General features: G+C 42.9%; 1 protein-coding gene across 7 annotated transcripts in view; it reads right to left on the minus strand.

The window, feature by feature from the left end:
- ARHGEF9 (Cdc42 guanine nucleotide exchange factor 9) overlaps positions 1-16,560 on the minus strand; it is a 317,600-nt gene that overhangs the window by 47,367 nt on the left and 253,673 nt on the right. For all 7 annotated transcript variants that reach the window (XM_050964604.1, XM_050964606.1, XM_050964610.1 and 4 more), the window contains 3 exons: positions 15,095-15,274; positions 10,423-10,655; positions 4,394-4,523 (listed from right to left, as the gene is read on the minus strand). In XM_050964604.1, coding sequence (XP_050820561.1) covers positions 4,394-4,523; positions 10,423-10,655; positions 15,095-15,274 — 543 coding nt within the window. The remainder of the gene's footprint in view (positions 1-4,393; positions 4,524-10,422; positions 10,656-15,094; positions 15,275-16,560) is intronic.

Consider the following 16,560-nt stretch of genomic DNA (forward strand, 5'->3'; position numbering starts at 1 on the left):
AACCTGGTGCTAAATGGCTCCATGTATATCTTTTCAAACGTTAACTAGTTAAGGAAAAGTATCAGAGGGTAGCCGTGTTAGTCTGGATCTGTAAAAGCAGGAAAGAATCCTGTGGCACCTTATAGACTAACAGACGTTTTGGAGCATGAGCTTTCGTGGGTGAATACCCACTTCCTCAGATGCATGTAATGGAAATATCCAGGGGCAGGTATATATATGTGTGCTAGCAAGCAAGCTAGAGATAACGAGGTCAGTTCAATCAGGGAGGATGAGGCCCTGTTCTAGCAGTTGAGGTGTGAAAACCAAGAGAGGAGAAACTGGTTCTGTAATTGGCAAGCCATTCACAGTCTTTGTTCAATCCTGAGCTGATGGTGTCAAATTTGCAGATGAACTGAAGCTCAGCAGTTTCTCTTTGAAGTCTGGTCCTGAAGTTTTTTTGCTGCAGAATGGCCACCTTAAGGTCTGCTATAGTGTGGCCAGGGAGGTTGAAGTGCTCTCCTACAGGTTTTTGTATATTGCCATTCCTAATGTCTGATTTGTGTCCATTTATCCTTTTCCGTAGAGACTGTCCAGTTTGGCCGATGTACATAGCAGAGGGGCATTGCTGGCATATGATGGCGTATATTACATTGGTGGATGTGCAGGTGAATGAACCAGTGATGGTGTGGCTGATCTGGTTAGGTCCTGTGATGCAAGACAAACCCAAGAGAGAAACCAACAGGACTCCACTGGCCATCACATAGAGCCCCCAGCTAAAACCCCTCCAACGCATCATCAAGGATCTACAACCCATCCTGGACAATGATCCCACACTTTCACAGGCCTTGGGTGGCAGGCCAATCCTTGCCCACAGACAACCTGCCAACCTGAAACATATTCTCACCAGTAACTGCACACCACACCATAATAACTCTAGCTCAGGAACCAATCCATGCAACAAACCTCGATGCCAACTCTGCCCACATATCTACACCAGCAACACCATCACAGGACCTAACCAGATCAGCCACACCATCACTGGTTCATTCACCTGCACATCCACCAATGTAATATACGCCATCATATGCCAGCAATGCCCCTCTGCTATGTACATCGGCCAAACTGGACAGTCTCTACGGAAAAGGATAAATGGACACAAATCAGACATTAGGAATGGCAATATACAAAAACCTGTAGGAGAGCACTTCAACCTCCCTGGCCACACTATAGCAGACCTTAAGGTGGCCATCCTGCAGCAAAAAAACTTCAGGACCAGACTTCAAAGAGAAACTGCTGAGCTTCAGTTCATCTGCAAATTTGACACCATCAGCTCAGGATTGAACAAAGACTGTGAATGGCTTGCCAATTACAGAACCAGTTTCTCCTCTCTTGGTTTTCACACCTCAACTGCTAGAACAGGGCCTCATCCTCCCTGATTGAACTGACCTCGTTATCTCTAGCTTGCTTGCTAGCACACATATATATACCTGCCCCTGGATATTTCCATTACATGCATCTGAGGAAGTGGGTATTCACCCACGAAAGCTCATGCTCCAAAACGTCTGTTAGTCTATAAGGTGCCACAGGATTCTTTGCTAGTTAAGGAAAGTGTCACTATGCCTATTTCACACATAGGGAAACTGAGGCATAGAGCAGTTCAATGGTATGACCAAGAGCACAGAAGAAGAAGACTGTGTCAGAGCCAGGAGCAGAAGTCAAGAGTTCCGTTTTCTTAACCACCATCTCAGACTGCTAGACCAAGTTTCTTTCTGAAAGTGGTTTGAAATTTGGCTGGCACTGGGTTCACCTCCATCACGTACTCTATCTGGATTTCAGATCAGAGAAAAACGAATCTACTGGCTTTCCTCCTGCCTCATATTTTCTTGTACACTTTTGACCCAGGCTCGTTTCAAAGACTGTTTTGCCATGTACTAACCCTCTAATATTACTTATTTGCATTATGGTACCATCTAGCTGCCCTTGCTGAGATCAGAAAGTTGATGTGCTATGAGCTATACAAATATATAGTGAAAGAAAGTTGATGCCCTGAAGAACTTACAATCTAAGTAGACAGGAAATAGAGGCACACAGAGATGATGTGATCTGCACACGGTCAAACAACAGGTCAATGGTAGGGCCAGCAATAGAACTTAGGTCTCCTGATTTACTGTCCAATGCCCTATCTACTAGACTTCAACTACCTCTCAGAAAGCACCATCTCCTTTGACTGGCAGGCATATCTGCCATTAGAGTACTTTGATGAATTGTTGGGGCGGGGGCTGAGGAGATGATGGCTCTGGCTAAATAAGAATGAATTTATCAGCCATGGTGATGGTGGTGGAATGGAAACGGTTATTCCATCATTCCTAGGTGCAGGTCTCTTTGGCTTTCCATTCACACATGAACATTAAGTGTCTTGAAACTGATCTGTTCTTAATTTAGGTTTATTTACAATTACGATCTTGGCATTTCTTATACATGAGTCGCTGTAACTCATCACATATAATAGATTTATGGCTGAAGACGCATCTGATGACCTTTTACCCCCTCCCCTGGTAACTGTCCTCTAATGCAATACAAGCTTGCATGTCAGTATCAGAGATTTAAAAGAAAAAAAATCAATGAATCAATCAATAAAGCCATGAAGCAAATCATCTGTATTCTCTGCTTTAATTGCTAGTCAAAATTTAAGAACCAACCATAATAGCTTAATTTCCAAATATACTCTTTATCTACCAAGTTATGGCCTAATCCTGCCCCCATTTGCACCAAAGCAACCCCAGCAAAGTCAATGGGGAGGCACTAGTGAAACTGAGTGTAGGAGCTGACCCTACATTTCTCCCTCTCTACCCCCGATCCTCCCAGGTTTTGTCTGGAAAAACTATTAAAGGATGGAGTTCTCGCCCTCCCACCAGTTTACCCCAGCATAACTCCATTGACTTCAAAGGAATTTCTCCTAATCTAAACTGGTGTAAAAGAGAGGAGAATCACTGCATCAGTGTGAGAGTCCTCTTGCTAAAAATGTGTCTTAATGATTCCATACAGGGTAGGATTTACAAAAGTGCTCAGCTTTGGCCTAGTTCAACAATCCCATCTACAAACTACATGCAGAGATTCTGATGATAAAACAATGAGAAAAAACAAAGGATACTCAAAAACTCCCAGATGATCCCGTAGCAAACCACAGTAACCTGCAAGATCTGGTGATGCTCTATCCCTTTGCTTCCTTTCCCCAGCTCATCCCCCTGTGATCATTCACTATGCTGTGATCACACTTAGGCCCTAATTCAATGTCTAACTTTAAGCACGTGAGTAGTTCCATTTACTTCAATTCAGCATGCATGATTAATCACTGAACCAGGGCTTTAGACTGTAACACCTCTGGGACATGGACTATTTCTATTATTATTTGTGTTAAATGTCTGTATAGAACCATATGCATGCATGGAGTTTAATACATATGTAGTAATAATATTATATTCATGAAGAAAATGAAATCATCACCAGGGTTTTACCTGCCTTGTTAGCCTGGTCACTCCCCCGTGCCCCTTTTTTTAGCACTCCTTTCTCTGCTTGCCCCCTGATTAAGTACAAAGCACACAACCAGCATAGAGATTAGGAGTGTGATTCCAGTCTCACTTACACCAGCGTAACTCCATTGATGTGAGTGGAGTTACTCCAGATTAACACCAGTAAAAATGAGATCAGAACCAGGCCCTAGATTTCCTTTGGAGCATCCATTAATGTTCCTTCACTGAATCAATTCAGGCCCCTCCGTCGAATACACGTGAATAGGCTCTCTCTTCTCATGGGGTATGTCTACCGAGGAGCTGGAAGGTTTGATTTCCAGGTGGAGGTATATGCACTAGCTCTGCTCAAGCTAACACCTAAAATAGAAGCATGGCCACAGCAGCAGCATGGGTGGTGGCTTGGGCTGGCTGCTTGACTCCATCCCCAGGGGTTGGGCAAGACTGTACTGGGGCAGCTAGCCCAAATCCCCGCTGCCACACTGCCATTTTGAGATTACTAGTTCGAGCAGAGCTTGTGCGTGTATATCTATCTGAGCTAGGAGTAACACCTCCCAGCAACTGTGCAGACACTCCCATAAAGACAAAATGCATCCTTCTGTCCCTCAGTTTAACCCAGGTTACCCCAATGTCCTGCAATTCACTCCCAAACATACCTGTCCTGCACAAAGGGCTTGAGGTGAGCTAAGTCCTCTAGAGCATTCTGGAGGCCGTATGGAATGTACACCTACATATACACCATTTATAGAGATGGCTCATTTACTAGCTACTAGCACCTAAATGGCATCTCTGTGTTAGTTGCAGCCCAAGCCTGATATGAATCAATTCGCCTCTGCCTCTTGTGCTGGAATCTACTGGAGCCCATCACGGCCCAATGCATACTGTACCTCCCAATCCAGGACTGAGGCCTGCCACTGAGCTATCTTGTCAATGTTCTCCAGTCTCCGTTTCCGCTCATTGATCTGCTGAGTCACATTCCTCATGACTGCAAGTGCAGCAGCCACGTACCTGTAGTCACTAGAAAACACAAAAGGGAGACCATGGAATTACACCTGACACACAAGGGAAATGTACAAGGCTTCATCATTACTAACAGCATCTATTAACACCATCTTGCCGCGCCTGTTACGAAAGGGGTCTAACAGCAATTTGCCCCTTGCTATCATTCTTGATACGTCTCCTTCTCTGCTGGTTGCTTTTTGGCTTGTCAACCGCTCCCTCCCTCCTCTGAGACTGTGAAACACTAATAAAATTAATGGGCCAACTCCTCAGCTGCCGTACGTCAATGTAACTTCATTGACTTACATGGAGCTACACTGAACTACAGCAGCTGTGGATGTTGCTCTTTAAAAATGTGTTAGGATGCACAGCCACATTCTGGGGCTGTCTGAACATTCCTAACCCTACTACTCTGCAGGCAGATGATGGGAGACCTCGTACTGTGGAGTGTTGGGTTGTTCATCAAAATGAAAGTTGGAAAATATTTGAATGTTAATGTTCCTTTATAAGATTAGTTTCCTTATTACAGTGAGTTATAGTAAAAAACTTCGAGATGTGTGATTCTCAAGTTATCTGGGACAGACCTGGCCAGTTTCATAGTTATATTATGCATGTGAGCAATTCCCTCTCTATGTGTGCACGTAAATCTGTCTATCTACCACCTATATTCGTAGATAAAGACACACACATTTTATAGTCCCAAATCAGACTTGCTCATGCCTCCCCGATCATACCAGTGTTTCTGGCAGAAGCAAAGTCAGGGAAAAGTATTTCTGGATTGTAACAATCTCTGTTCAGAGCTTGTTTTTGCAAGGGTTGGCTTCAGATCTTCTCTGGCCCCAGCGTCTGCCTACGCTTGCCTTTGAACAATGGAAGGAAGGAGGTGTTCCCTGGGTTCCCAGGAGAAACATGTGTCACTATAAAATGTCAGTCTATAACATACTATATAAGGTTTGAATACAGAGGTAACTGCCCTGGCCAGCAAAGCATACACAAGTCGTTGATCTTACAACCCTTAAGACATAAGGCTGGTGCCCAATCAGTTCAGCTGTGCTAGAAATATCCTTTCTGGCCACTGCAGCTTGGAGAGACCCAAGTTAGTAGGGCTTGAGCTAATGTGCTAAAAATAGCAGTGTGGATGTTGCAGCTCAGGCTAGAGCTCAGGCTTTCAAGCCTAGGGGGTTGAGTGGACTTGAGACCCCAAACTCCAGCCCAAGCCACAATACTCACACTGCTATTGTTAGTGAGCTACCTCGAGACCCGCTGGTGCGAATCTGTCTACCCAGGCTCGCTTTCAGCTGCTGCGTAGACAAACCCAAAGTGACAGAAGGGGTGTCACATAGCATTTGTCTCATGGCATTCATTCCCACTGTGGATATCTCATGTGTTATGTGAGCAAATCAACCCAATCCTTTTTGCTTCCTGGATGTGTGTGTGTGAGTGTAATAACAGACCGAAAACAGCCACCTGTCGAGGCAGCAAGGATGATGATTAGTCTTTTTAAAAAGTGATGCCGAAATCAATGCTATTGATTTCCACCTTGTGCCTCATTTTCCATTCCAGGAGACCTTAATGTTCATTTCTATTGGGAAGACAGACTAGGCCAGCTGATATAATGTTGCCATAATTTATGATTAACTTAAGGGTTGATATTGACTTCTAACTAATGAGAAAAATGAAGATCTCATGCAGCTGCTGAGGAAATGGCTCTACAGGTTACTGCTCAAGATTTTGTCAGTGACATTTAGAACAGGGGATTAACCCTTTGTATTCTAGTAGATCTTTATAGCCTGATTCTCCGGAATATACAGAAAATACCTCTCAGGAGCAGAGTTGCTCGTTAGAGACCCAAGTTGACTTCAGACTCCCACACGTCTCTGATATTATCCCACTGCTCATTATGTCAAAGAAACAGCATGTCATTTTGAGTCAACTCCTCTGCTATTTTTGTAATATCCTGCACTTGAAATCTTTGTTGAAGACTATTTTCCAACATCTGGGGACACGTAAGTTTAGAGCTATGAATACTTCAGAAATGGATACTGAAAACAGCCAATCCATTTCTTTATGTATTTCAGAACTTTCTTCCTCTACCATGATTTTAGATCCAGAAACTCAGTAAGTGCCCCAAATGGGATATAAATTGGGGAAATATTAAAATAAGATATACAGCATATTTTTATAGTTTTATAATAAAATATATTTATTATTTTAACATTATTTCAGGGCTTGATGTCCTTACTTGGTTTCTACTTGGTCCTTAGGTAAAACCCTCGCTGAATGAAAAAGAACTCCTACTGTTCCAAAACTTTCCAATCACCGTGTAAATAGTGAGCAAAGGACTCTAGGCTCTTAGACTATAAATTAAGGACAATGGCGGAAGCAGATGCCTTCAGGGAGGGGAATGTGTGTATGGTAGACAGTGAAAAGTCTGTTGAGCCAACGCTCTTAAGGGTGTGTGTATGTGTACGTACTGGGGATACCCTGATAAAATAGCAGCACAATTCAGGGGTGTGGCTTATGTAAATAGGATCAAGTCTACACTTCAAGTAGTTGTATGCATGCAAGTGGGCTGAGTGAGTGTAAGCGTGGCTAATTTCAGTTCAAAGATTAGAACAGCTCCCCGTCACCCCAATACACACACATACACTTAACTCTGGCTCTGATCTGCAGGAGGGGACATTTGGGACTAGTCTCCCAACAGCATGATATCCCATAGCATAGAAATTAACTTCTTAAATTGAGTTGACAGCATTCCCAATGAGCCCACAATAGACACACCTGAAGGGTCAGGCCCTAGTTACGACCTGCATAGCAATGGAAGGAAGTCACACTTCTATAGAAACTACTCCTAATGCCAAGTGTCCAGGAAAACTCTGGTTGCTTTTGATTTCAGACCAACTTCTTACCCCAAATCTAATTTGCACTGAAACTCCGAATCAGGGAACCTGATGACAGCACTGGACAGTGGCCTCACACTGCCCGTTGCTCATCAGGCAATGTTGCACTTATGACCTTCAGCTATTTAATGAATATTAAACTGGTTTCAATCTTGGGACGATGAACAGATGTGCCTTTGTGAAAAATTCAGATGAACTGGCCCACAGACAATGAACAATTGAACAGAGCCAAGATTTTAAAACACCCCCAAGCCTGCCTCCATGTGAAGTGGGCTGGTGCCAGTGAAGCTGGGTTTTATACTGGTAACGCTAATTCACTAATTCTAATGTTCCATTTGAAGAGGAAACAGCAGTTACATTTCTCCTTTCGTACATTAATGAAACAAGAATCACTGACTGAACTTTCTGGGCTCTGAGCCCATGTCTGCGGTTGAGTTGACAAAGAACCTAGAAGAAAAATGGCAGAAGAAAGTATTTGGCTGGTGGGTTAATATTAGGATAGCATTCAAAATAAAATTAAGGCCGATAAATCGCTCGTCAGTTATATTTGGGATGCAATGACTTCCTTTCAATGCTCTATGAGAATGCAAGCGTAGACTCTTGCCAAAATGTCATGTGCTAACTTGGGCTGGAATGATCAGGAATTTGGATGCAGGCCCATTGTCCTGGACCTATATATATTAGCTCTATAGTGATACAATAAGAGAATGATTTCAGCTAATCAGATAGGAAGAAATCTAATGGCAGCCATTCACAAATCATATAAAATCCTTCCTTACATGGGACCCTTGCTCATTCTGAGTAATACCTTTCTTAGTCTCATTACTTCTTGTGTAGTAAAGTCCTACTCAGAGGAAGAGACTCACAATCTGGCCCATGATGAGCATTAATCCACCAGATAATTTTCTTCCTTCAGTTTTGCTCCCGCAATCAAATTGGGATTAAACACATTGAGTTATAGATAATAGCTTTAGGATATCTAACAACCTGACTCATGGGCACAAAGAATTGGAGATATTAGGTATTTTAGAGATGTTAGATATTTCAGAATTTAAGGTTATGTCTACACTAGCATTTTTGTCGGTAAAACTTTTGTCCGTCGGGGTTTGAAAAAAACCACACACTCCTGACCGACATAAGTTTCACTGACAGAAGGGCTGGTGTGGACAGCGATGCTCTCCCACCGACAGAACTACCGCCACTCGTTGGGAGTGGGTTAATTCTGCCGATGGGAGAGCTCTCTCCCAGCGGCATAGAGCAGCTACCCCGGGGAACTTACAGCGGTGCAGCTGCAGTGGTGCAGCTGTGCCGCTGGAAAGTCTATAGTGTAGACATAGCCTACATTCTATCTTTGTCCTGGAACAGATTGCACCCCCAACTGTGCTCACATCACTCATTTTCTGTATATGTCAATCCCTTAATAATTATTTACGTTTCCACCTACTTCTCAGGCAATTATTAACCTAAGCACTAACCCCAAAGTGATGTTAATGGAAAATCTGAAAATGCAGCAGCAGAGAAATTTCAAACTCCAAAAAGAGAAGGAGACCTGGGTTCTCTACAAGGATCTGATGCAGACCTCTGGTGAGTCATTTAACCCCGCCATGCCTCTGTATCCCTATATGAGACCCTTAACTTGCCTCACGGGGAAGTTGTGAGGCCTAACTGAGTAGTATCTCAGAAGGGCTTTAAGACCTTTGAATAGGAGGCAATCAGTATTGTCTAGAAAGAATGGGCAGTTACTGTTAGCACCCACCAAGCATTTGGATGCCTCTTCAAAACAAACTGAACCAACAAACTTTTTGAGGGTCACTCACATCGATAGTAATACTTAATGCTTGCAGAGTGGAATTAGGGCTTAGCTCTTGTCATGGCCTACTGCGCAGGTGTGAATCTCACACGTATAGCATTTTACACATCCTTTTACTAATGCCTGGAAGGAAAGTATTATCCCCATTTTACAGATAGAAAAGGGGAGACACAAAGCAGCTAAGTGAATTGTTCAATAACCAATTATCCTGTTCTCAGCTCACTGACACTATGCTGACTCCCAGCTCCTTGCTAACACTCAGCTTTGTCTTTGCAGTACTAAAATACCTAAAAGTATTTTTAAAATTCTCTACCTATCACACTACCCCATATAACTAATGCACCTTTGATGAACTTGGGTATTTATACCCGGCACCAGGTTCTGATCTCAGTAACACCAGTGTAAATCCAAAGTATCTCCAGTGATGTGGCTCCAGATTTACACCAGTATAAAAGATACTAGATATAAAAGATATTAGATATGTCTTCACTAGCAATGTGTGTGTTTAATGTGGCTGTGTAGTCGCAGCACCATGCTATAAAAAACCATCTCCATGAAGGGAGTAGCTACCAACACTGGGAAATCATTCTGACGAAAAATTCCTGGCCAGCTCTAGTTCAGAGAAACATACAAACTCTTGTGTGCTTCTCACAACCAAACCCAGATTCCCAAACCACTGACAGACACAACCTGCGACAATCAGATCAGGATCTGATTTCCCCCTAAATTTAGGAAGTTCAGCTCCAAGTTACTGGTCTGGCCCATTTCTATCCAAACACGAGAGGTACTCCCATTCCCAGCTGTGATGAGTTCACTGTCAGGAGAGGGAAACAAACCTTTTTGGCTGATGTCTCTTAACCAAGTACATGAATCAATAATTCATCTAGAGTAGCAGGTAGCATCTAAAAGTACAGCTAACTATCATTACTTCAGGTCTCTGACTACAATGGCGTTCAATTTGGTTCCACTGGGAATAAGTGCTTCAGGCAGGCTTTCTATCTAGCTTGCTGAACCTCTGCCCTGCCTTAATTTTAACAAGTTATCATGAAGTGAAACAGCTGGATGCAAGAAGAGGTAAGAGAGAAAACCCTTTGTTACTTAGTGTGTGTAGATGCCATGTAAAGAAATAGGCTATCAAAAGTCCTCAGTTAGTAAAAACCATCAAAAACACAAGTACAGTAAAAAAAAAAAAAAGGCATCTCATTACCTGTGATCCTGTGCAGTATACTTCAACAGCTCTGCCAGTTGCAAGGGGTATTTGCAGATCTTCTGCACTGGTGTCAGAAGGAAACCATCTATGGCAATGTCAATCATCTGCTGCAACAAACGACATGCTTCGAAGAAATGCTGGTACCTGCCATCCTTCATCAGCTTGGACAGCTCCATACACGCATCCAAGTGATTGTTACAGTACTCCGAATAGATCCAGAACCCGTCTTGCTGCAAGAAGTGAGGGTGGGGGGAATGAACACAGAAAGAGACAGAGGGAAGAGAGGAGAGCGCATCAGACAACTGCTTGTCACACTAAAAAATAAATTACAACAAATAAAAGAAAAACACCCCAGCAGCAGCAGCAGCAGCAGAAAGATCTGATGTTGGATTACTAGCACGCAGGTCTTGTCCTGTTCTCTGTGTAGCATTCAATTAGCACGGTGTCTCTGCGGGGAATCTGTTACACTGACACATTGTTGCAGGTACATTTGAGATACAGTAGTGGAGTAAGATGATCCCTTAAGAGAGCCAGGTGGGAGCTTTCTGTTTCAATTCCAGAGATGGGGTTTTCTTTCTTTAAAATGGCAAAGATGACGCTGAGTCACAGCTCTGGCCTTTGGCAGCACACGCAGCCCCGTAATAATGGTAGGCGCAGAGTGCCTTCCAGCAGGCGTGCCCCAAAGAGTTTGACAAATCTTTGAGTTTAGCCTCACCCTACCCACGTGGGATAGGTTTGAACATCCCAGCTTTACCAATGGGGAAACTCAGGCATGAAGTAATGAAGGGACTTGCCCACAGTTATACACCAAGACAGTACCAGACATAGGTGCTGCTGCCGCACCCGATGGCTTGAAGTGGTTTCTATTATATACAGAGTTAACAGTTTGGTTCAATGGTTTTCACCCCACCCCACCCCACGATAAAAACTAGTCCAGAACCCCTAGTACCACACCTTGATCACAAGACCACCTCTTCCTCCTTTGCACTAGTCCATCAAGTCTGTTAGTACTAGTGTTTATTTGTATTACCTTGCCGAGAGGCCAGCCTAGATACTGTCAGGATCCAATTGTGCTGGACACGGTATAAACACATAGTAATAGGAGCAGTCCTGCCCTTAGGAGCTTACAGGCTATACAGACAAGAGGCAGAAGAAAAGGATACGTACAAGTACATTGGAAGCTAAGGCACAGAGAGATTCAGTGAACACCCAATATCACACAGAGACAGGAACTGAACCCAGGTATGCGAGTCACAGTCCTACATCTCAGCCATAAGACCAGCTTTTGATATGCTGCATGCAAGCTGTGTTTGCTACCTAATGATGCAGAGGAAGGAAATGCTCACTCCTTTGGCCAGTAGTGCAATGCTTATTACATAATTGGGTGGGACTAGAAATTGCGTTCCCTTCATGCCGTACATGATGGGAAAATGTCATTCTGACCTCTGCATGTGATCAGTTTGCACTCTCTGCCTTTTGTACTACCTGTTTTGCTCCAATTTTACTTCCTTGAACACGACAGGTTTCCTGAATAGAACAAGAACCTGGGAATCAGGAAACATGGCCCCAGAACTGTCATGAAGGCACAGAGACTCCAGACAGATGACCCTGTGCTTCCAGAGGCTCAAGGAACGTGGGAGTTCCAGGGAGGCCAAACATCTTGCTTCTCACCATCAGAATAACCTGGGGAAACCCTTCAAGAAGAACTTCATAGTTCCCCTGCTTCAAGCTCTCCCACCTGTCTGCAGGAGGGGGTTAGTCCCCCGTCATGAGGATACAGCCCATAGTGAAACTCTCCCACAACTTCAGACTACGAGTTTCCCAGTTTGTTTGCCGCCTGCAGATTTCTAACATGCCCATCACTGGAACATCTCAGTACCACCATTAGAGATATAAAGAGAGATGTTTTTATTACAATACTGTCCATCAGAAAAGAAAGATACTCTTTGCAGCAAAGGCCGGCAGCAATTAGTAGAAGCCACGAGTGGTTTTAATGGCATCCCACTGAAATTTCATTAATGTCTCCAATGAGATTCTCTAATGAAACTGAAGTGTTGCTGAGGTGAAATGTGGCTCAGCCCAGGTACAACATAAAAGGATTCACATCCTGGATCAGAGCACCTCTTACATAAGCTCCAATATAGCACTTCGTTCTCCCTAATGAAAAGCCTAAAAAAGCAGAACTGTAATTTTCTTGACATATTTACAACACTGGCCAATTTATCAGCTTCCGTAATATACAGCTTATGTAACAGGCAAGATGGGGTGGGCTAAAGCCTCCGGCGCTTTATTGTCAGCTACTGTGTGTTTAGCATGAGTAAGCTCTCTGCTGCCTTGTTGTCACTTAGGCAGCATGAAGCCTGGTGGGCCAGCATCCTTCCATGCAACAGAGAAACACAGTCACAAGGGGGGAAGGGGTACAAAGTCAGATGGGTTCGTATTCCTCGCAAATGTGCCGTGTTGCTACAGCCAAGAATCTGAACATGTGTTTTCCTTTCTTGTGAATCAATCCATTGACAGCTTACATTGCAACAAAATGTTCCGCTCAGATGGCGTGCAATTCGAAATGCCAGGTTTCTTGGGTTGAGATTTTTGTTTTAAACATACCAATCAAACAACTTGGGTTCTTGACTTTAATACAGGTCTGAGAACAGATTGACATTTATTTTTAGAACCATTTTTTGAAGAAAACTTTCCATATGGTGAGCCAGGTATTTGTAAATTGCTTCCATACTGTTAAATTTTGGTCTCCCCTGTACCTGATGAACATAGGTATGTAGGAAATGCCAGACGGGCTCAGATAAATAGTTCATTTCCTACTGTGGCCAGTACCAGTGGATTCATAGAAGGGTGCAAGAAACCCTGCAGAAGGCCATTCCAGGACAACATGCCCACAGGGAGAGTCTTCCAAGCCTATATGAGTTAGAGGTCAGCTTATGCCCTAGAGCATGAAGGTTTCTATCCCTGCCAAAACTCTTGATTTTTAAAAAATCATTTAAAAGGTGTCAGACATGAAATTTAGCTTGGAGGGTAGCCACATTATTATTATTATTATTATTATTATTATTAATAATAATAATAATAATAATCATCATCATCATCTCCTCTTCTGGAAAAGGCCTTTAGAATTAAATAGAGAATGATAACCTTTTTGCAACATATTTAAACCATGCTGTGGTACTGAATAAAGGTTTCTATCCCTTACATACCACAGCATGATTTTAAAAGATAAAGGAAAAGATCTCATTCTTTATTAAATTCTATATGAATAATTTCTATATAGCCCTATTTCACTTCTGTAGAACACTATTGGTTGATTTAGATTGGATTGCACTTTGATATGAGGGATACTGATGATGACGATACTTTGTAGTTATGTAATACGTTTTGAACTGTGGCTCTCAAATCACTTTACCAAAATTAGCTAATCAAGCATTGCAACCCATTTGTCAGGTAAGTACTGTAGACATTTTATAGAAGGGGAAACTGACGCACAGAGGAATAAGTGATGTGACAGTCAGAAACATTTGCACTATTCTTTTGTATTCATCCTTAGCAATTTTCCCCTGTTTCCAGTTTTTGAAGAATTTGTTTTCTATTTTCAGATCATTAAATAGCTCATGATGGAGCCATATTGGCCTCTCACTATTCTTTCTGTCTTTCCTTTACATTGGAATAGTTTGCTGTTGTGCCATTAATACCATATCTTTGCCATTTCTCCTGAACACCTTTGTCCCTCAGATTTTCTTCCCATAGGACCTTACCTTCCAGTTCTCTGAGTTTGTTAAAATCTGCTTTTTTAAAGTTCATTTTCCTTATTCTGCTACTTGCACTCCTTTCAATCACTAAATCTATCATTTCATGATCACTCTTACCCCAATTTCCTTCAACCTTCAGATTCACTACCAATTCCTCTCTGTTGGTTAGAATTAAGTCTAAAAAGGCGGTGCCCTTGGTTATTTCCTCTTTCTGAAACAAAAAAATTGTCCCTAACACATTCCAAGAACTTATTGGAAATTTTGTGTTTTGCCATATTACTTTTCCAACAGATGTCTGGGTAGTTAAAGCCCCCCATTACTACCAGTTTTTGTGGTTTGGTTCTCCTGTTCTAGAAGTGCCTCATCTACTTTCTCTTCCTTATTTGTTGGTATGTAGCAGACCCCTTCCAGGATGCTGTCCCTGCTTTTTTCCCCCATTTTATCTTCATTCAGAGACATTCAATTGGTCTGCCTGTCACCTCCTTCTAGACCTCAGAACAAGTGTAACATACATCAAGAATATATAAAGCACTTCTGTCCTTTTTTCCCTTCCTATCCCTCCTGAACAAGTTATTCCCCTCTATACCAATATTCCAGTCATGAGATTTATCCAAGTCTCAGTGATGCCTAGGAAATCATAATTTAGCTACTAAGTACTAATACTTCCAGTTCTTCCTGTTCATTCCTCGTACTCCTTGCAATTGGGTTGAGACATGTAGGATTGACTATGTTTTCTATGTCCTATAACCTTATGCATCACTTCTGAAGTTTGCCCATTTCCACATCTAGCAACAAGAAACCAATAGTCAACGTAGCCTCTGGTCTGTAATCTGAGGAACCCGCGACCCAGAACAGCGAAGTTCCAGTCATGTAAACTGGCTCTTGCCTTCTCATTCCCGCTAAAAACTTACATGTTCCAAGAAACAAGGTCCAATTTCACTGAGGTGGGGGTCCTCGTTGTTATACTGTTTCTCCAAGTCCCGGACAAAACCCATCTGAAATCTGTAGATGTCTTCGATGTTGCCAAATATGACCTTTAACTGTTCATCACTGAACATGTCTCTCCTCTTCCGGCACTGCTTTAAATAACCCTGCAAGGAGAAAGAGGAGGAATTTGTAAAATAACCCAAAACACTCACAATGCCAGACGGACCTTGGACAATAGACAAAAGAAGTTACTATCCCCTGAACCCACGGAAGAGCCAAGCACAAGACAAACTATGGCCCCTTGAAGCTCTGTGGCCCCTCGGGGGTACAGCAAAGCTGCTTCTTTGGAACATGGGCAGGGCCCTGCCATCCTGAGAGGCTTGCTAGCCTTGGTCAAAGGCTGCAGTGGAGTACATACTGATCCTTCAAAAGGAGGTATAGGGAGGGCAATACAGAGAGTTACCCCACACTGCCTCTACACTCTGCCTGCACCTTCTGTGAAAAGGGAGGACTCCTGAAAGGAGCTTAGCCACCACTGCTCGGAGCCTTCCTATCTCTACCAAAGCTGCAGAGAGGAGCAAGCCTCACGTTTGGCCCTTCATACTGTAAAGGGATTTGGTTACTTATTTCTGCCACTGTCTGTCCCTTTAAAAATTACTGCCACACAAACAAACCCATTAGTTTTGGTTCTTGCTGCAAACATTGTCCCCAGAAAAGGTGCCACATTCTCACACTTTGATCAAGCGCACACCATCCTACTGCAACAGCTGCATGGCTCTGTCTTTTGACAGGCTGGCCACTCTCATTCCCCTCCACAGCCACAGTCATCGGCACACAGAAGCAGCCATTCAAGCTGCAGAATATTCCATTAATGTCTGATTCTAGGGTCTTGGTCTCATAACAGAGAGTGAAAGAGCACATGATGTAATCATCCTTCCCACTGCAACTGCACTGAGCACAAGGTATCTGCGACCTACTGCTAGCCAAAGGCATCGTGCCACCACTCCAAATCTCATGGGACATCCCTGACTCGGAACGCTACGTGGTTTATCCCACCATTATTTGCCTGTGTATGAGAAACAAAGGCTGGAGGTTTTGCTGTTCTGAAAATGTCAGTGTGTGGGAACTCTGAATGTTAAAATAAAACAAAAAAATAAAGGTTTGATGGCGGTTTCAGTTTATTGGCTGCCTGATGAGGGAAGAGCAGTGATGGAAGCTAAAAGCCGATGCTTAAATGTCATCTTGGAAGAAGAAAACAGCATCATTTTCATTTCCCTTGCCCCCTCCTTTCTATTCTCCCAGATTCTCCTCAGCTACACGAGTGCATTAAAATCAAGGAGGTTGTGCTAGTGGAATTGAGAGGGGAAGTGTCTCCTATTTTCTTGGCTACTGTTTTATTATTAAATAATCTTTTACTATTTAATGTATTATTTATGATGTGTATTCTAGG

The sequence above is a fragment of the Gopherus flavomarginatus genome, chromosome 8 (genome assembly GCF_025201925.1).
Source record: "Gopherus flavomarginatus isolate rGopFla2 chromosome 8, rGopFla2.mat.asm, whole genome shotgun sequence".
NCBI lineage: Eukaryota > Metazoa > Chordata > Testudines > Testudinidae > Gopherus > Gopherus flavomarginatus.